At 39.6% G+C, this 18,429-nt stretch overlaps 2 protein-coding genes across 3 annotated transcripts in view; one reads left to right on the top strand and one right to left on the bottom strand.

The window, feature by feature from the left end:
- LOC109462735 (neuropeptide FF receptor 1-like) overlaps positions 1–6,584 on the top strand; it is an 11,427-nt gene extending 4,843 nt beyond the window's left edge. Inside the window, exons 2-3 of the mRNA XM_019759295.1 lie at positions 2,174–2,273; positions 5,759–6,584. Coding sequence (XP_019614854.1) covers positions 2,174–2,273; positions 5,759–6,584 — 926 coding nt within the window. The remainder of the gene's footprint in view (positions 1–2,173; positions 2,274–5,758) is intronic.
- Positions 6,585–10,003: 3,419 nt separating this feature from the next.
- The window catches only part of LOC109467254 (sterile alpha and TIR motif-containing protein 1-like), a 38,858-nt gene continuing 30,432 nt past the window's right edge, over positions 10,004–18,429 (bottom strand). For both annotated transcript variants that reach the window (XM_019765195.1, XM_019765205.1), the window contains one exon: positions 10,004–12,639. In XM_019765195.1, the coding sequence (XP_019620754.1) occupies positions 12,471–12,639 (169 nt within the window). In that variant the 3' untranslated portion in view covers positions 10,004–12,470. The remainder of the gene's footprint in view (positions 12,640–18,429) is intronic.

Genomic DNA, 18,429 nt, shown 5'->3' with positions numbered 1-18,429 from the left:
CCCCCGGCTACGGGCATGCTTATTAAGGATTTCTCTGCGAGAGAATCCCGGATGCGATCCAAATTTGGACAGAATCCAAAATGAAGCAATTACTTCCTTAAAAGCGTTTTAGTTCACTCTTATCTGAATCACAACAAGATACTTGTTACTACAGACTTAAGCTTATTTATTAAGTGCTCTTGATGACTAAATACGGGCTTGTTCCTTGCGGTTACCTTCTGCAGTTGTGCAGTAGTTTATGATAAGTGTTGACAAGGTGGGCTTGTGGTTAGGACTGCTGAATCAGAATCTGAAGGTTCTGGGTTCGAATCCACGATCCATGACATGCTCCCACTGTTGTGCCCTTGGGAAATGAACTTAACACTTATTTTCAATTTCAAGTTAAATTTTAAGTTTCACACGAAAATAGAAATCCGCTGACGAAAGTTAAAAACTAAAACTTTGTTGGTCAAGGTCTCAAAGTCAAGGAACTTACACTTTATTTCTGACAGATCTTGTATTGTGGCTGCATTTTCCCCTTTAGAGCCATCTGACCATTTTCCAAAATCACTTCGTCGACTTCAGCAATGATCCAGTTTTACATTTGATAAGATTGGAGATACAGGACGCTTTTGGAATGTAACAAAGGAGCAACAAAACAGCGCCATAAGCATCTTATCTTTGTCAAACAGCGGGCGACCCTTTTCAACTTTATATTTTTCTCTGTGCCAACATTTCACTGGCCTATCATAAGGGAAATTGAATTTTCTCCTTGTCGTATCACCTCAGATAAATAGGGTAGTATGGTAAGTAAGTAAGGCCACAGCAAGTAAATTTTATGGATGACATCCTCCACAGACTCCATAACTAATGCGATAGGGCCAAAAAAACAAGATTCCTTCATTGTTAACTTTTCACATCATCAACCTTGTTAAACAAGAAATGATGCCTATATTGTGCAAAGTTTACGGCCAACTATTACAACATCCATTTGTCACTGAAATTGTACAAATGGTTTTGATTCAGGGAACATCACATATAAAAGGAATGAAATACATCACTGCGTCAAAGAAAAAGACAAAACTATAAATAATAGCTTCTTCTTGTCTCCTCTCTTCATATTTAAATGCCATCCACGTTCCGGCATGGCAACAGAAATCTTAGTCCATGTTCGGCATGTTGACCACTGTCAGCAACAAAATTGCTTTTCATTGTTTCCAAAAGCAGGTGAAAATTAATTCGCGCGCTGATGTCACCCATAAAAATGACTTGCTGTGGCCTAAACTGCGTTGAATTGATTTACCAACCTGGTGAAACTATTTATGGGAGCGGGAGACCCTGGACCCTGCCGTATTAAACTTTGCCTCGGGCTTGTACCGTGGAATTGAAGTAGGCTTTTCATAGATGAAGGGTATACCCTGCTTCGGCCTAGCATCTAGATTGCTTTTTAAGAGTTTGATCCACTACCGCGCTAAAAGGTAGTAGCGACTTGCATCAACTCTACAGTAAAGTTATTTCAGAATTGGACATTTAAAATACTGATTATGTCTGTAGCAAACGACAGGTAATCAAGGATATGTTTTAAAAGTTTGATTGGGTCATGTTGATTTGATTATATGGATGACATCCGTGCGCGCATTAATTTTCTTCCGTTTACAAAAAAGTTTTCGACCATATTGTAAATCGTACAAAATGAGCGAATACATGTATATATCGTATGTTGCAAAATAAGTATTGGAAAACGATACTAATGTCATAGAATGCCGGAATCAATTCCGGAAAAGAAGAAAATGTGACGAATTGAAAATGAAGAGTCAATTTCACTCGCCATACCATACGCTGCGTGTTTAGTCATTTATCTCGCATGTCGTAAGTCTTATATGTAAAACTAGCTTCCTTCTCAGTAAGCGTTCAACCTTTAAAATAGAATCATTGTATTTGTCTTGGCTTCATGACAGAAATAAAGCCTGTAGCCTGTAGAATGAGCCCGTGATTGATAATAAAACGTGATTTTGCGTTTCTCTCTCCTCTGTTTGAAGTGAATATCAAGGAAACGTAGGAAACGTTTCTTTAGAAACTATTTTAGAATCGTTGTATTTTTCTTGGCTTCATGACAGAAATAAAGCCTGTAGTGTCAGGAATATCGTGATTGATACTAAAACGTTATTTTGTGTTATCTCTTCTATTTTTGCAGAGAATATGTTCGGTGACGCCATGTGTCGAGTGAAAGCCCTGGCTCAGGGTCTGTCTGTCGGCGCGTCTGTGTTCACGCTGACATCCATCGCGGCAGACAGGTAGGTGATACATCAGCTGAACGTGAAGTGTTGGAAGTAACGTGACCATACATCTCTGCTTCATGCTTCGTCTGCACCAAACACGGGCAGACCTTTCAACTGTCTCGAGTTGTTCTGCTGATGTATTTGGCAAAGCAGCTGAAAGGAAGAAAAAAGGCACACGACTTTGAGCTTGGGCATTGCCAATGCATAATGTTTACCTTCGCATATGGTCTGCTCTGTTAATGCTTACAAAATATATATGGTCAGACAGGAGTATAAATCCCTCCTACTATAAAATTGCAATATTATATAACCGAACACCAGTTACCATGGTGAGAGACGTCAACAAATCAGGTCATTGGCTAGGTTAGAGGTCAGTTTTTTTTAAAAGAAGAAGAGGAAACGTAGCAAAAACAATATGTTTTCCTTCGGTTAACATGATAATAGAATGATGCTGCATGAAGTTAACACTTGGCCAGGTAGCAATTACTACTAGTATACCGGTGCATACTATACACTGTGTGTGTGCAGAATTATCGACTAGGGCTAGCTACTGCTGGGTTTGTTTGACTTTGAAGAAAGAATGGATTCCAAGAACGTACATATTCAAGGGCATTTCGGTTTCTATGTTGAGGTTCCGTGGATCAAGAGGACAGAGGTTCGAGTCCCATTCGGCGTGGGGTTGGAGCAGTAAATTCGGCAGCCCCGTGTCATGCATGGGAGTGGGTGGGCTTAGTCGTTATTATTAGCCTCACAGACTTCAAGTTTCAGCACGAAAAAGAGCCCAACACACATTGTCAGCTAACTCCACGACTTTTATGATCTTCGCACAGCCGCTTTCAACGCCGAATAACTCACCTGCCGACCTGACGCAGTTAGACCGCGCAGTTCACATCGCCGAGGACACCCCGTGGAATTGAACCGAACTGTCAATCCCCTGCCAATCATGAAGTGCCCGATTGGAGCTTTCATTATAACCATAATCTCCCAACTTATAGGTAATATCTAGTGGCCCTCTGCGATTTTTCAACGTCGTTCCACGCGAAGAGGGTAATAACTTGGTCCGCTGGTTGACACCCATCCCGTGAAAGGTGTCGTGCATCAGGCTAATAATAGCGGGTCGAAACGCCTTGTCAATGCGGGAACCGGCAAAGGTCCTGCCGGCGTTATGAATGAGCATTGTGGAGAAACGTGCAGAGACTTCAGATCGTTTTCTCTTCTAATCGTACTATCAATTCCGAAAGACTACTGTTGTCGTCGATCTACCAGAGGGCTATTTCCCTGCTGTAGTAATTGAAAAACGGAGAGAATGATATATATACTACCAGTGTTCCGAATGGACTTTGTAGAGAAACGTGCAGCGACTTCAAATCGTTTTGTTCTCTAATCGTACTATCCATTCCTAAAGACTACTGTTGTCGTCGATCTGCCAGAGGGCTATTCCCCTGCTGTAGTAATTGCAAAACGGAGAGAATGATATATATACTACCAGTGTTCCGAATGGACTTTGTAGAGAAACGTGCAGCGACTTCAAATCGGTTTCTCCTCTAATCGTACTATCAATTCCTAAAGACTACTGTTGTCGTCTATCTACCAGAGGGCTTCGTTCTCCCCTGCTGTAGTGATTGCACAACGGAGGGAATGATATATATTACCAAACACCGAACGGCTTGAGAGGGATTTTAGCTTATAACCAAATATCTCTGTCTTTAATGCATGGAACAGCATCAGCGTTGTTATTTTCAGCACAATAAGGATCTACAGACGTTGCAAACTTAACCATTACAGATGACAGCTATATTTTTTCTCGGTGTATTTTTGGTAACGTCGTTGATATGACAAATGAATGGCAACTGAAACACAGTTGAGGAAACCGTTGATACGATGGGGTACTGGTGAGCAGGATGTAGTGGAAGATACTAGTAATTGTCGGATGCAAATTTCGTACGCAGAATTGACGTACGTCTGGTGATTTGATTTTTCAGTCGGGCTATTTGTACTGCAAAGATCTAAGGGTTGATAACATGTTTTTCCTTCAACTGGTGATATCAGCGAGATGTATTATGTCTTTACGTTACGTACATGTTTTAAAAAAAGCAAACGCAGATACTGCAACTTCGAGAGAAATTAGAATTAAGCTCGAGAAAGACAAGATCTAAATATGGCGGTATTTATGATTATCATCATCCCACTTGTGTGGAAGTCAAACATTTTTCTGTATGCTCATAGGCTAAATTACGGAGATAATTTCCGGCCGTTTCGAGTGACATCCACCACTCTTCTTTAGCGTCACCAATGAACTAACAGAACGTGTTACACAATATATATGAGTAACTGGAAAAAATGGTTGAACGTGACAAAATGGTCAGATAAAGTAAAGGAGATAAGGAAGTTCCTATGGTAAGACAAACAATATTGGTAATTCTGTTAGTTCATTAGTGACGCTGAAGAAGAGTGATGGACGTCACTCGAAACGTCCTGAAATTATTTCCGTAATTTATCCAGTAGTAGAGTTTGAATTTCCTACGTATGAGTATTGTTTACCTGGATGTCTAACCTTCATCAACGCATTTTTCTGGACGGAATCTCCAGCCTATCCGTGTATTTCCAACAAGCATGATACTTCCCATTACGATATCTCCCTGCTTTCATAGCTGTCGTCTATCATGTGCACACAGCCATCCTTGTAGCTATCTTGAGAATTCAGCTTTGTGGCTATTTAATCCTCCACACATGCTGTAAAGCGCCTTTATCTGAGGCTGGATCAACCAAAAACAAATTAAACCGTCTCTGCTGTTTGATATACAGAGCGTCTTTGCTATATAATCCCTCCTATTAAATACCAGGGGCGCAAGCGTATTCAAGTCATACTGCAATACAGGTGATAGCATCAGATGAATGCTTATGAGACTTACCTTGATTCAACCGTAAAGCGCGTTTAATACTTTGCTATCGATGATAAAACGTGCAATTGCTCGGGTATTTAGATGAGGCATTCTACCGTTGTTTAATTTTGAAACATTTGATTTATAACTACTGCTCCTGTGTCAATACAAATTTCCCAGGGCTTATTGCACTGCTAGTATCAGGTCGCATGGCCCTGGCAATGGGCATGCATCGTTGATAAAGGGTTAATGCCCCGCCCGTGGTGTACATTGTGAGATAATCCTTGGTCAGGTGCGATAACCACCGAATAAACCACAAATGAGGTGGTTTATGAGTGGTGTTTTTTTCTAATAACCAACCACTTTAGAGGTTACGGCCTGATAACCGATGGGAAATGGAGCCTTCTGATTGGTTGACGTTAGGTGTAACAAGTCGATCGGTGTAATATAGCCAGCTGCCGCCGCGCCGCGTGCCTGCGAAGCTGGTGTGTTACGCCGAAAGGCGGTTATACTGGCTATACAGATACAGATACAGATTCCAAGGTATCTGAGAACTGCTGATTGAAGAAACTTCTATCATTTAGATAGCATCAATGAACATTTTGTGCACTTTTCCAGGTACGTTGTCATCGTTCATCCCCAGAAACAGGGCTTGACGAAGAAGAAGGCACTGCTGGTGATCCTGGGGGTGTGGATCGCCTCAGCAGCCATCATGGCCCCTCAGGCAGTCGTGTCGTACGAGAAAGAAGTCCTGTACGAGAACCACACGTTCCACATCTGTGGCGAGTTCTGGCCATCTTCGACTTCCCGCCAGAGCTACACGGCCGCGTTGTTCAGCCTGTGCTACATCATACCATTGGTGGCAATCAGCTTACTGTACTCCAAGATCGCGACCAAAGTCTGGTTCAAGCCACCCCCGGGAGCAGCTGACGGCAACTCGCGGGGTACCAGCGGCGAGAAGGCAGCATCGGTCCCCGTCGGCGTCGCCGCCTGCAGGATGAGAGTCGTCCGCATGGTCATCGCGCTCGTCGTGGTGTTCGCGACCACCTGGATGCCGCTCTACATCTGCTGGCTCCTGGAGGACTTCGGCAACCTGAGCCTTCGGCAGCAGATCAACCTCCACCACTACGTCTACCCGACTGCCCACCTGGTGGCCTATGCCAACAGCTTCATCAACCCGCTCGTGTACGGGTTCTTCACCACGAACTTCAGGCAGCATTTCAACCAGACGTTTCGAAAGGCTACGGGTTCACGGCCAATGTCGCTGGCCACGACCATGATCCGCCGGCACAAAGCAATGGACGACGTGCAGACCGGCACGGCACACTCCACCCCTATGACAAGCCTGAAGGTGAACGTTGTCAACGGCAATGGGAACAGGCTGAAGGGTGTCGTCACCACTGCGGTAACACTTTCCAACAATGTTCAAGAGACGACACTGTAAAGTACATGATAGTTTCCGTATAAATGGACGACATAAAACAGGATACACAATTCTGGCCATAGTCAATACAATTGACATCATTCATTACCCATAACTTGCGTAATTACATACAAATACAAAATCAAACGAAGATCATAAAAAATGTGACTGGCTTAGAATATTGTCCTTATTGCCTAATCTTGCCACCAGAGCTTTTTCCCTAAAACACGGAATGCCCTTCAGACATAATACACTGGAAGTGCTTCTCCTCCTTTGCCGCATATCAGTGCCTGAAAGTGCTTAAAAGACATATGGCTGTTTCAGCTGTGAACATAGAATCTAAAATATGAATACTATGTATGCCAAATTAATTATATAATTCACTTGAAAGTTCTAATTTCCAAGTTCCAAGCTTAAGAAGGCCCAAAATATTGCATAAAAATCATGAAGATACATGTAAAGTGTTAATAACAGTTACTTCGACAAGAATTTTGAATGACAACAAATGATGCTCCTGAAATAAGATATATCACCAAATATATCATGCCAACAAAAGGATGAGGTGCATTTTTATAAATGTGAGTTTCTGTTGGGTGAATGTTTGGAGAATCAAATAATAGATGTCTAAATCTGTACCAACCTGTTGCATACAACTGCACTTGTGGGAAAATGCTCATCGTCGTGGTGATGCCAGAAATAAAACAAAGATTGAATCCTATTTATACACTATTTTGCATGCAACACTGTCAAGTGGTATCTTTATATGAACGAACCAGGATTGAGAACAGAGCAATTCTCCCGAAAATACAGAACAGAGCAATTTTCGTAGCAATGCTCTCAGAAGTGAAATACCTCTCCATATGCATGTCAAATCACAATGTCCATGGTAAAAAAATAAGTTTGGATTTTCCAAGTCTTAAACTTGAATATAACAGGTGGGACCAATAAGTCTAGACAAACTTTCTGTCACAAGACACTAGCCTCTAACAGGCACCGCGTATCTCTGAAAAATAGTAGAAATTGGACAAAGTAAAGGGAATACTATAATACCAGGGTAGTTGGACGGCCAGAAAAGACTCGCAAAATGTACTCTCTCTGGTCGGCCAACCCCCCTGGTATAGTATTCCCTTTATATTGGCCAATTTCTACCATTTTTCCAGCGATTCGCGTGCCTGGTAGGGTCTAACAAGACACGTGATGTGATTTCATGGCAAGTAGCTCCATGGCCTCGGCAGTAACCTAACTGCGTGCCATGGTTCCCTTCCTGTCTACTGCCTCTAGTAATGATCAGTAATGGAGGGCAAATGCACAAGATGACACCTAAAGCAGTGTGAAGGTCGAAGAAGTGTTTGATTTTTGTGATATTGACCTCGAGTCAAGTGGGTAAATATATATACGAGTGCTGATTTGTTAGCATTCTGTACTGAACTCTTCCTCAATAGTTCAGTCACGTATACGTGTTTAGGATATCCTACTTCATAGAGGTTCTGCTTTTAGTGGTTGCGTGCGTGTATCAAGTACTAGTTTTGACGTATCGTATGACGTGTATTTTATTGTACTGACGTATACTTTATGGTAAATCTAATGTGCTTTTCTTCAGCCAAAATCAACACTTTCTTAAGATTTGTTACGATTTTCCTTGATCAGATATCTAACATTACGTATACACGTTTTTAGTATACTGTAAAATAATATTGATGAACTCGTACAAACTGGAGAAATAACATAATCAAGAATTTACATATGTGTGTGTGTTTGGGTGCAATATTAATAATGTTGGTGCGTATGAACAGGATAACTCAATATCTTCATGTAATACGCGGATATCTGAGCCTGGATATCTGTATAAGATTCTTCTAATTTTGTATCAGTCTGGAGAAATTTCTAGTGCGTATTCCATAGATCTAGTAACTAAAAATACATAGAATTCTGAACAACAGTTGAGAAGGGCTAAGAGGAAACCTTTAACATCTAAAGCCTGGTTTAAGAGAAAATCTGGCAGGTGGCGATGAACTTTCGATTTGACATTAGGTAGAATAGCCTCAGCATCCTTATCAGACTCTACAGGACTTTTGCCTTTGGGGGAGCGTTTATAAAGTATTTTCTTTCTGGCATTTCACCAGTTCTAATTCTACCAGGATTATTTTGGCGACTCAAGGACAATCTGCTACATTTCGGTATCTAAAAAGGAAATAAAAAAACGCTTAGGTCTGGGAAAAATGTTGTGTTTCCTGTTTCCCGACCGACCATAGAAAAACCTGCCGACCCTAGCCTTTTTTGGGGGGTGGACCCCTGCAACGGATCCATAAATCATTTTTTCGAGCTGATCAACCTTTTCTAGCTCCATGATCTGACACCTGAGTGATAAAACGTTGTACAATTGGTTCATTTAAAATAAAAGTGTCCTCATGCAAGTTTTACTTTGTTAAACTGTATTGTATAAGATATAGATATCACTAAATTCTAAACAAAATAAAGAAAAAAAATCCCTACCTACCGACCCTAATTTTTTCAGGACTGAAACAGGAAACACAACATTTTCCCCTAGGCCTTATAGAGGCGATTGGCACGGATGTGCGAATTTCTTGTCGCTAATGAAGCTCACACACCTCCGCCTGACGCTCAGATATCACGCCCCCGGGGTCCAACAATTTTCTAACCGGTCTTCTAACTTTCCAAAAGTCACAAATTGTAGTTTCCATTAAAGTCAACAACGTACCTGCCGTGCCGGTGCGACGTTTTGTCCCGCTACCTTAAATGTCCCCTTCCCCAATTATTCTACCCTAACATTATTATACAAATCGCTGCTACCAACTTGCGTTTGTTTTATTTCATGTTTATTTGTATAACATTTTGCCGGCCGACATCTACAACTTGAAAGCGGAAGCCCAGAAGGCAGTTGTTAATTATTTGTCGCGGCACATGCCAATTATCTCAGACGTGCGAATTATTTCTCACGCGTATGTGACTTCTAAAAAGCATTTTAATCCCGTTGTGCTGAGACGCTGAAATGTAGTACTCTCCAAGCAGAGGTTTGGGTTTGGGGTCATTTTTGGCGTGTTTTTAGGCTTTTTTTTATCGGGGTTTCTCTTTGCACTGGAATTTTTTTTCACCCAAAAAAATCCAGTGCAAAAGAACAACAGAACAATAAATCACAGCCTACTCTTGTTTCCCCTCTTCATATCCATCTGCCATCCACGTTCGTTGATAACTGTCAGAGGGCGACAAAATTTTTTTCAGGCTAAAATTAATGCACACGATTATGTCAATCATAAAATTACTTGCATTGGCCTAATCTAAACTGTATATAACTGGTGGTGCTGCACTTGAAATCTCACAGATGCACTGCGGTTCAACATGGTGAAATTGATATAAATTGTATAACCAGGCAAATATTAATGAAAGATAATACTAATTAAAAAATGAGCAATCCATCATAATGAATTGTGACAGCTGTCACATTATATTGATGGTTTTTTTAATCCATATGCTAAGATTCCAGTTAACCTAGTTACATGGAATTACACTGCCTCTTGCATGCACTTTTTCTGTGCAACGTTTTGATACACATGATCATTACATGTATCATGAATGTACAATGCAGCAGTAGGAATTCTACTAAACATTCTACCAAACTAAGGCACAAACTTAGTCTAAAATATCATGCTTGTTATTGGCCATTGCAACATCAATAAAACGTTAAAATCTCTGAGTTTCCACATGGTAAACTCATGATGATAAGGGGCCAGATACTGGCCAACACATGCACGCACACACATACATACATTGTACCACATAAACAAACACACACACAATGTTATACATGATTTTGGTCTGGAATTTGCTGAAACTATATATTATATATCTATAGCCGGAAACAACTAAATAACACTGTTAATGAATCATTTTAATATCAGATTTGCTGTAATTACCTAACGTTTGGAACACAACAGGTACATTGTATACTTGCATAGAGAATCTTATGCTGTGCTGCCTAACCTAGACCTGCCTACCTGCCTAATAGTATGTGCCTAGGCCAGGATCTGACACCTTGCCCCCCCCCCTTCTCCATATGTGGCACAGTCCAGGGCCATGGACAAACAATCACATGTACATGATATCTTCACAACTAATATTTTGACACTAAGAGACATTGACATTTCTAATTTAATATCTTTCTGTATGATTCTGTATCGGTGGTATAACTGACTTTTGGTGTAACACACCAGCTAATATATATAACATTATATAATTTGAGTGTTTTGTTATCTCTTGTGTTGTAAAGCTGTTGGTATTCTATATTGTAATCATGGTATGTACAATGTCATGTACATGTAAATTGAGTTTTGTCCCCAGTTGGAGTACATGTATTTTTGACAACCAGCCAATTTGGCAGGCAGACTATTTATTGTACACTGTTGATGCTGTTTTGTAAGGCTTAATTCATTGTTTCACATACTATTAGTTGTAGTTTTTCTCATAACTTGTAGTGTCTCTAACTCTACTTTAGTGCCATGATCGTACGTGTAACTTTTTGTAAGTTCAGTTTGTGAAATGACATATACATTGACAGGCAATGTGCCAAATTGAAAAGTGCTAAATTAATTGTCAAACAAATTGCTTTTGGTATTACATTACTGAATTACAAATTAAAGCACACCATGTCAGATAGAGTGAGATTTACAAAACTGACGACTTAATACAATGTCATATACTATAAATCAGAAACATTTCATATGTAAAAAAAACTTAATCTAGATTTATCAGACAGGAGAAAACAATAATGTAAAAAATTGATTTGATAAAATATGTCAGCAGGTAAAGATACGTGCATAGATAACAGTAAATGTAATTTGTTGGGTACCATGTTCCCCTTGGTGTAACAGATTGACTATTTGTGGTTAATAAAATATCTGTGAATGATGTGCTTTTTGCGTGCAACTCTTTGTGCATTCACTGCTTTGTCAACAAGTTATTTATTTGTCACTTGCTCACAAAGACAAGTTATGTCCTTTCATAAGTGCATGATTTTGCTGTTCATGTGAAGTAAACTGAGCAAGGTGAAAACTCACGGGGGATTTAAAACTAATACCTACAGACATGAACACGGCAATTAATCTCCACTGCGGAAATGCTGATTTCCAGTGGAATTACTGTATCTAATCTCTTTTAGGATAATTACTGTCACTGTTAAATCCTCGGCTTCTTTCAAGTGCAAAATGCATGCATGCAGTCAACTTGAGTTGGTGTAATCTGGAAAGTTCATCTGTGTTGGTAGAAGTCATTATGAAACAAGATTGAACTGTGATTGCCAAGTGAACAGAATTGTGTTGGCAATTACAGTTCAATCTTGTTTCATATTGAGTTGGTGTAAGTTTCATCCAATTCATCCAGTTAATATAACACACCCTGTATTTCTGTTTGTGGCTTTTAGTTCAATTTCTGTATATTATATACACCAAATATATTTCCTTGGATTTCAGACATTCTGAGGTAAAAATTTAATTAGAAAACAAGCTGTCAGGGCCAGGAGAAAAATTTGAATCTGACTGATTGTGCTCACTGCGTAAAACTGAAACCATGCACCAAAACATAAACCTAACCCTTTTACAGCTTCTGTTGTCATGTTATTTTTCCTTCAAGTTAAAGCAACAAATTAAATTGCTATGGCCTAAAGAAGAAATGAAAGATCACAAAAATGCTATGCAGTAACTATCATCTGTAGCTACACAGTAATGGGCTTTTACAGCAAGTTCTAAACCCATTTTTGAGCGAAGTTACCATCCCATCATTTCTGTTAAAAGTTAGCACAGAACAGCAGTGCTAGCACAGCGTACAGTCATGCCTTCAAGTTGACAGATGATGTTACATGATCCCTCATCATTCATCCAACTATTGACATCCACCTCATATGCTATCACTGCTGCCCATCCTGTGAAGTCGGTAGCGAGGCGTATCAAATACTTCCTCGTCTTTGCTGCTCATCTTGCTGAGCCGCCCCCTCTTTGACATGTCTTCTCCGCGAAGGAACCTCTCCAGCTTATCGATGCAGGCGTCTTGGTAATCATGGATCCACCTGGGAGGGAAGGGAAGAAAGTTTATTGAATTCTTGGCTGACATTTGATGACACTGTACAATAAGGTGAACAATTATACTACATAGGGCTGTCTGCAACTGCTTGCTATAAATTACACAATGTACCTTGGGATAGAAAATGATGGCATATGCACATGATTGTACAACTAACAAACTGCAAAATGGCATATATACATTTGACAACACTGTACAATAAGGTGAACATTACACTACGTAGGACTGTCTGCCACAGTGACTGCCAGACCATTATAAATTGTACTAGGTACACCTTGGGATAGAAAATTGGCATGCACATGATTTTACAAGTAACAAACTGCAAAATGGCATATATACATTTGACATTTGACAACACTGTACAATAAGGTGAACAATTATACTACGTAGGGCTGTCTGCCACTGCTTGTTATAAATTACACAATGTACCTTGGGATAGAAAATAATGGCATGCACATGATTGTACAACTAACAAACTGCCAAATGGCATATATACATTCGACATTACAACACTGTACAATAAGGTGAACATTACACTACGTAGGACTGTCTGCCACAGTGACTGCCAGACCATTATAAATTGTACTAGGTACACCTTGGGATAGAAAATTGGCATGCACATGATTTTGCAAGTAACAAACTGCCACATGGCATATATACATATGACATTTGATCCCACTGTACAATAAGGTGAACATTATTACTACGTAGGGCTGTCTACCATAGTGACTGCCAGGCCATTATGAATTACACTATGTATACCTTGGGATACAAAATTGGCATGCACATGATCGTACAAGTAACAATCTGCCAACTGGCATAACACTGTTATATACTCTCATGTCCCTAATAAACATACCCCCCGGAATAAACATACCCCCCGGACAAATCTTCAAAGTCTAATAAACATACCCTCCGGAATAAACGTACCCCCGGAAAATGACCAAATTGACAGGTGAACTGTGTGTCCATGATACTAAAATGTGCTCTTTATTTCAATACCAATATATGGGCAAATCTTTCACTGTTACATTTAATTAGTGAGTATATATCACTTTAATTAATGAGTATATATATATTGTACTTGTTTTGGGGAAATACAAAATCCGTAGGAGAAGCTATTGCATTTTACACTTCTGAAATGCACTTTGCTAAGCCTTCTCCTGCAACTTGAGTTGAAAATCTGACTAACTTAAGAGATAGAAAATCAAGCCCAATTAAGTACAAATATAGGGGTTTAATGAGTATATGTACAACAAAATCCATTTCCACATAATAATTATTTGGTATGGTACATTGTCTAGTCTGGTCAAAGTCTGGATTCTGAAGAAGAAAAACTTCTGAAGAAAAAAAATATTATTCAGCATAAAATTTTGATTGGTTTCCATCTCATTGTTTTTTTAAAAATCGATAATGTGATTGTATCAATTTTAAACGCCCTAAAATTAGCTAAATCGGCGCTTTTACAGTGATTGCGCAATATGGGTGCCCTATGACCTTTGACTTTTTACGGGTCATGCTGCTCAGGCGCTAGGCGCCCTCCCCACGTCGGCCGTCCGTCTTGTGGGCAAATTTCTACTTTTTTAGGGGTTTCGGGACCTAAAAACTAACACCAGAGGGAAAATAAACCACATACGTTATTTTCATGGTAAATATCGCTAAAATGGACCAGGCATTTTTCTGCCGCGTTGCCGATTTTGACAAGGACTTGCGGCCGCCATGTGCTAAATATACGTCGTTTAGCTACTCGCCTTCCCCTTCGGTTTTGTGGGCAAATTTTTGCTTTTTCAGACGTTTTGGGACTTAAAAATGGACAGCAGGCGAAAAATAAATAATATACATTATATTCATGGGAAATGCCGCTATCATGGACCAAATATTTATCTGTGACGTGTTGCCGAATTTTGCGGCCGCCGGCCACTTGCTGATGGTGCGGTACGTATGGACAATTTTTTCCCCAAAAATTAATAAACGTACCGTCCCTAATAAGAGTGTACCGGGTGGACGTTCGGGCCGAAAAAAATAAACGTACCGGTACGTTTAATCGGGACATCAGAGTACATGTACATGTTTTGTAAGTCTTGGAGTTAGCAATTGTAGGTTGAATCAGGTATTATCAGAAGTTTTCAGCTAACACTGGCAAGGGATACCTTGTATGAAATTATTGTGGCAAATATATAGGACAATTCAAGGCATTCTCCAACCACATAGAAACAACAAATAGATTTGAAAAAGAGCGCTATGGAGTATATTCACAGCACACATGCACAGACCACCAGGGCATGAGGACAGTACGAAGACACCATCTATAAAAATCTACAAGAGACAGGACCTTGACACCAATGTTAAATCCAGGACGGTAGTCCATAGATTAATCAATAAAAGACAACTTGGGGCATGAAGGTCCTAAATTTGGAACCTGCATCTCTCTTTTAACCTTGCCATACAAGGTGAATCTTAAAATCAATTTATTTGGCAGCAACAAAGGAATGAGGGAGAAATATGAGAACACATTAGGTAGACAAGTGCAACAACTGTGTTACTTTTGATTCATTATTCGGCATACACGAGTGCCTGGTTCTCAACAGTTATTCTCTGCTTCCTGAATTTATCACATTATAGTCTCAGACAGGTGGAAAAGAAATGTAAGCTGGCCACCACGACCAATATATAATGCACAAGATACCCATGAAAACTGTTTTCTTGGTCAGTAAATCATTTTGCACCACTTCCATGTCATGAAGCAGTGCCCTGCAAACTTAGTCTGGAATCTATTGGACTGAAAGCCTCTAAAACTGCTTATGACACGCAGTGAATATAAATGAGCCATAAACTGCTGAATACAAATGTCCTTTGAACTACTCTACCTCTGAGCACTGCTGGAATGGAAATAATAGAAGCCTGACCTTCAGACATAAAAGCTAATACAGCATCAGAGAATGTTCCTGCCATGGCAATGAGTTATGGAAGCCTTAAACATGATTGCGTTCGCTATTTGTCTGAAATACAAAACAGGATACACTGTAAAAATGGACCACATTTTCAGAAATAGGCTCCAGGAAGTTTGATGCGTAAGATGGTATTGGTCATTTTTCCACTTAAATCTATTCATAGCAAGGCAAGAAGTACGTATTCAATCACCACGTGGATCCCATGCTTGACTCATGGCAGCTATATCTGGCGTAATGGAAAAAATACGCCATTCCATTTCCGGGATGTCTTTGCTCTGATTTTCTACAGCCATTTTGACATCGGCATCATTTTTTTCCAGTCCTTATTGGATTTACTCAAAATTCGTGGGTAATATTCTCATTTTTCATGTGGAAAATTTCCTGCAGTGTCAACGTCATTTTAAGCAGCTACATGCAGAGAAGAGCCCACAATGGACATGTAACTTTACTGGCTTAGATTACAGCAAAATCAAAGCTATCTATCTTTTGATATATAATTCATTGAAGGTGCAGCCAGGTCCATCCCTTGTTGATGAAAGGCTTGAGAATCTATGAGTAGGAAAAGAACAATTGCAACAAGACCGAAGGTACATTTTCAAGCTGGTGCCACCCAGACTACCAGGCTCCATATCTGACTCTTCTATAATTTTATCTGACTCTTAAGTACAGTGTAATTAATGCATTTCTGTTATTTCTCTCCCTCTCTATTACATTATGTACATACCGAGTGGCTTTGCATTCAAATTCTAGCCAATGTACATGTAAGGCCTTCATATGTTAAGGTGAAATAGGACTATGAAAGCAAGGGACAGAGAGGAGAGCCTGATCTGATTATAAAAGTATTTATCACTTCTAAAACTGAGTGAATCAAGAATAAACTAGAAAGGCCAATACAATGTATTTGCTTTGGAGCAAATACAGCGATGGGTTCACCACATTTTACGACATGGCAGGGAAAGAATGAGAAACACAAGGGAAAACAATGATTTACATTCAATTTGATATAACTATAATATGAAGTAACATACAACTAAAACAACAGTTGGATAGCTATTCCCTACTTTATTGGTTAGGATTTTTAATTGCATAATGCAAACTGTTGATTTTCAAAAAAAAAAAAAAAACGTTCATGCCCCCGCATTCCAATGCTGGAGCAGAAAAGCTTGAAATACCTACCAAAACACTTGAATAAAGACATACTGTCAGTATGGAAATGCTCTGTGCAGGTGTTAATCAAGTTAAATCCCAACAGCCAATCAGCAAGAAATGCTCTGTGCAGGTGAAAATGCTCTGTGCAGGTGTTAATCAAGTTAAATCCCAACAGCCAATCAGCAAGAAGTATAGAGGAAAGCTGCATGCCTATTGGTTGATGCCCTGCATTCCATTGTGATGACTCATGCCCAGACGTGGTAAACACGGCACACTAACACAGTAATACATTTGCTATAACACAGCCAAAAAACTCAAATAAAACCATTCTAAAAGCCTGTATCACAAAAATTTAAAAAACGCCTAGGGGTCTTTGCCCACTGTACCTCCATACCAAATTTCAGGACCTTAGGCCCTAAAATGAAGAAGCTGAATCCATTTAAAAAATGGCAGGAGAAGAAGAAGAAGGAGAAGAAACATCAGAAAAAGCAATATGGGTTCACCACCACTTTGTGGTGTGGTGAACCCATAATCAGTCACTCTCTGTTTTCATGTTGCCTCTCCAATTTTTCAAACTATTTTCTTGAAAATCTGAGAACCAACGAATCAAATTGACATGACCTGATGCACTTACATGTAAACCCATCTGGAAAGATTACATTGCGCATTATAAAAACTATGAGCGTATCAAATCTTCCCTGTAATCTACATGCAAGTGTTGTGCTGCATCAGAAATGAAAAATCCAAACACTCTGGAGACTTTTGACATTTCAGTTAAAGAATCTTAGGTTTAGCCCAAGGAGGTTTTAAACCTCCTTGGTTAGCCTGAGCAACTTTAGGACTGTGAATAATGTATGATACCCCCTATCCCGAGGGAGCTATCTTCATCTATACAATAGATGTTGTCAGACCACCTGGCCCTGACCCCATCTTCAGAGTACATATACATTCAGACAAAGCCATCTCAGGTCTGGAACAATCCCACAAGATTTGCTTCAAGGCAGAGCTATGCCATATATTTCAATCGTCTGGGATATATTACAATTCGTGTCACACAACCAAAAGAAAACGACATGCCAAAGTTTTAATAGAAGTCCTTCCACTACCTTTGCCATGACAAGAAGAATAACCCACAGGAAAGAAGCATGGAAAGACTAGCATATAATGTCAGGTAATTATGGGTGGCTTTTATAATCTGTCATGTTGCAAAGGTTGAATCCAAGAAACTTAATTAGAGTTACAGTATCTTAATGCCAACTGAGATAGAAACAAGAGTTCCACGATCTCATACCTTCGCCAAATGATGTTAACCATTGCGGGTGACGAATTATACAATTTTAATCATTGATTTTGTAAATAAGAGCCTCATTTGCATGGATTATATCAGTTGATCATATTCTCCATCCAATGACAGCCTTATCATAACAAAAAGGCTATTATAGCACTTCCTCATAAATTATGCAAATGAGGTCATGATTTGAATAAATTATGTTTATTGATGTTCACCTTCCAAATGGGGCAAGTATGAAATTCGGGGTGCAGCAGTTATAACTATGGAATTATAAGAATTTGACATTAATTATGCAAATTAGGTCCTCATTTACATAATCTATATCCTCAGATGTTTTTCTCGTTCTCAAGTAGATGTCACAAGTGTTTCATAGTTCTATTATCGA

Source organism: Branchiostoma belcheri, unplaced genomic scaffold (assembly GCF_001625305.1).
Source record: "Branchiostoma belcheri isolate BF01 breed outbred unplaced genomic scaffold, Haploidv18h27 scaffold1, whole genome shotgun sequence".
NCBI lineage: Eukaryota > Metazoa > Chordata > Leptocardii > Amphioxiformes > Branchiostomatidae > Branchiostoma > Branchiostoma belcheri.
The sequence above is the reverse complement of the archived record's forward strand: the minus strand, read 5'-3'. Positions and strand labels throughout refer to the sequence as shown.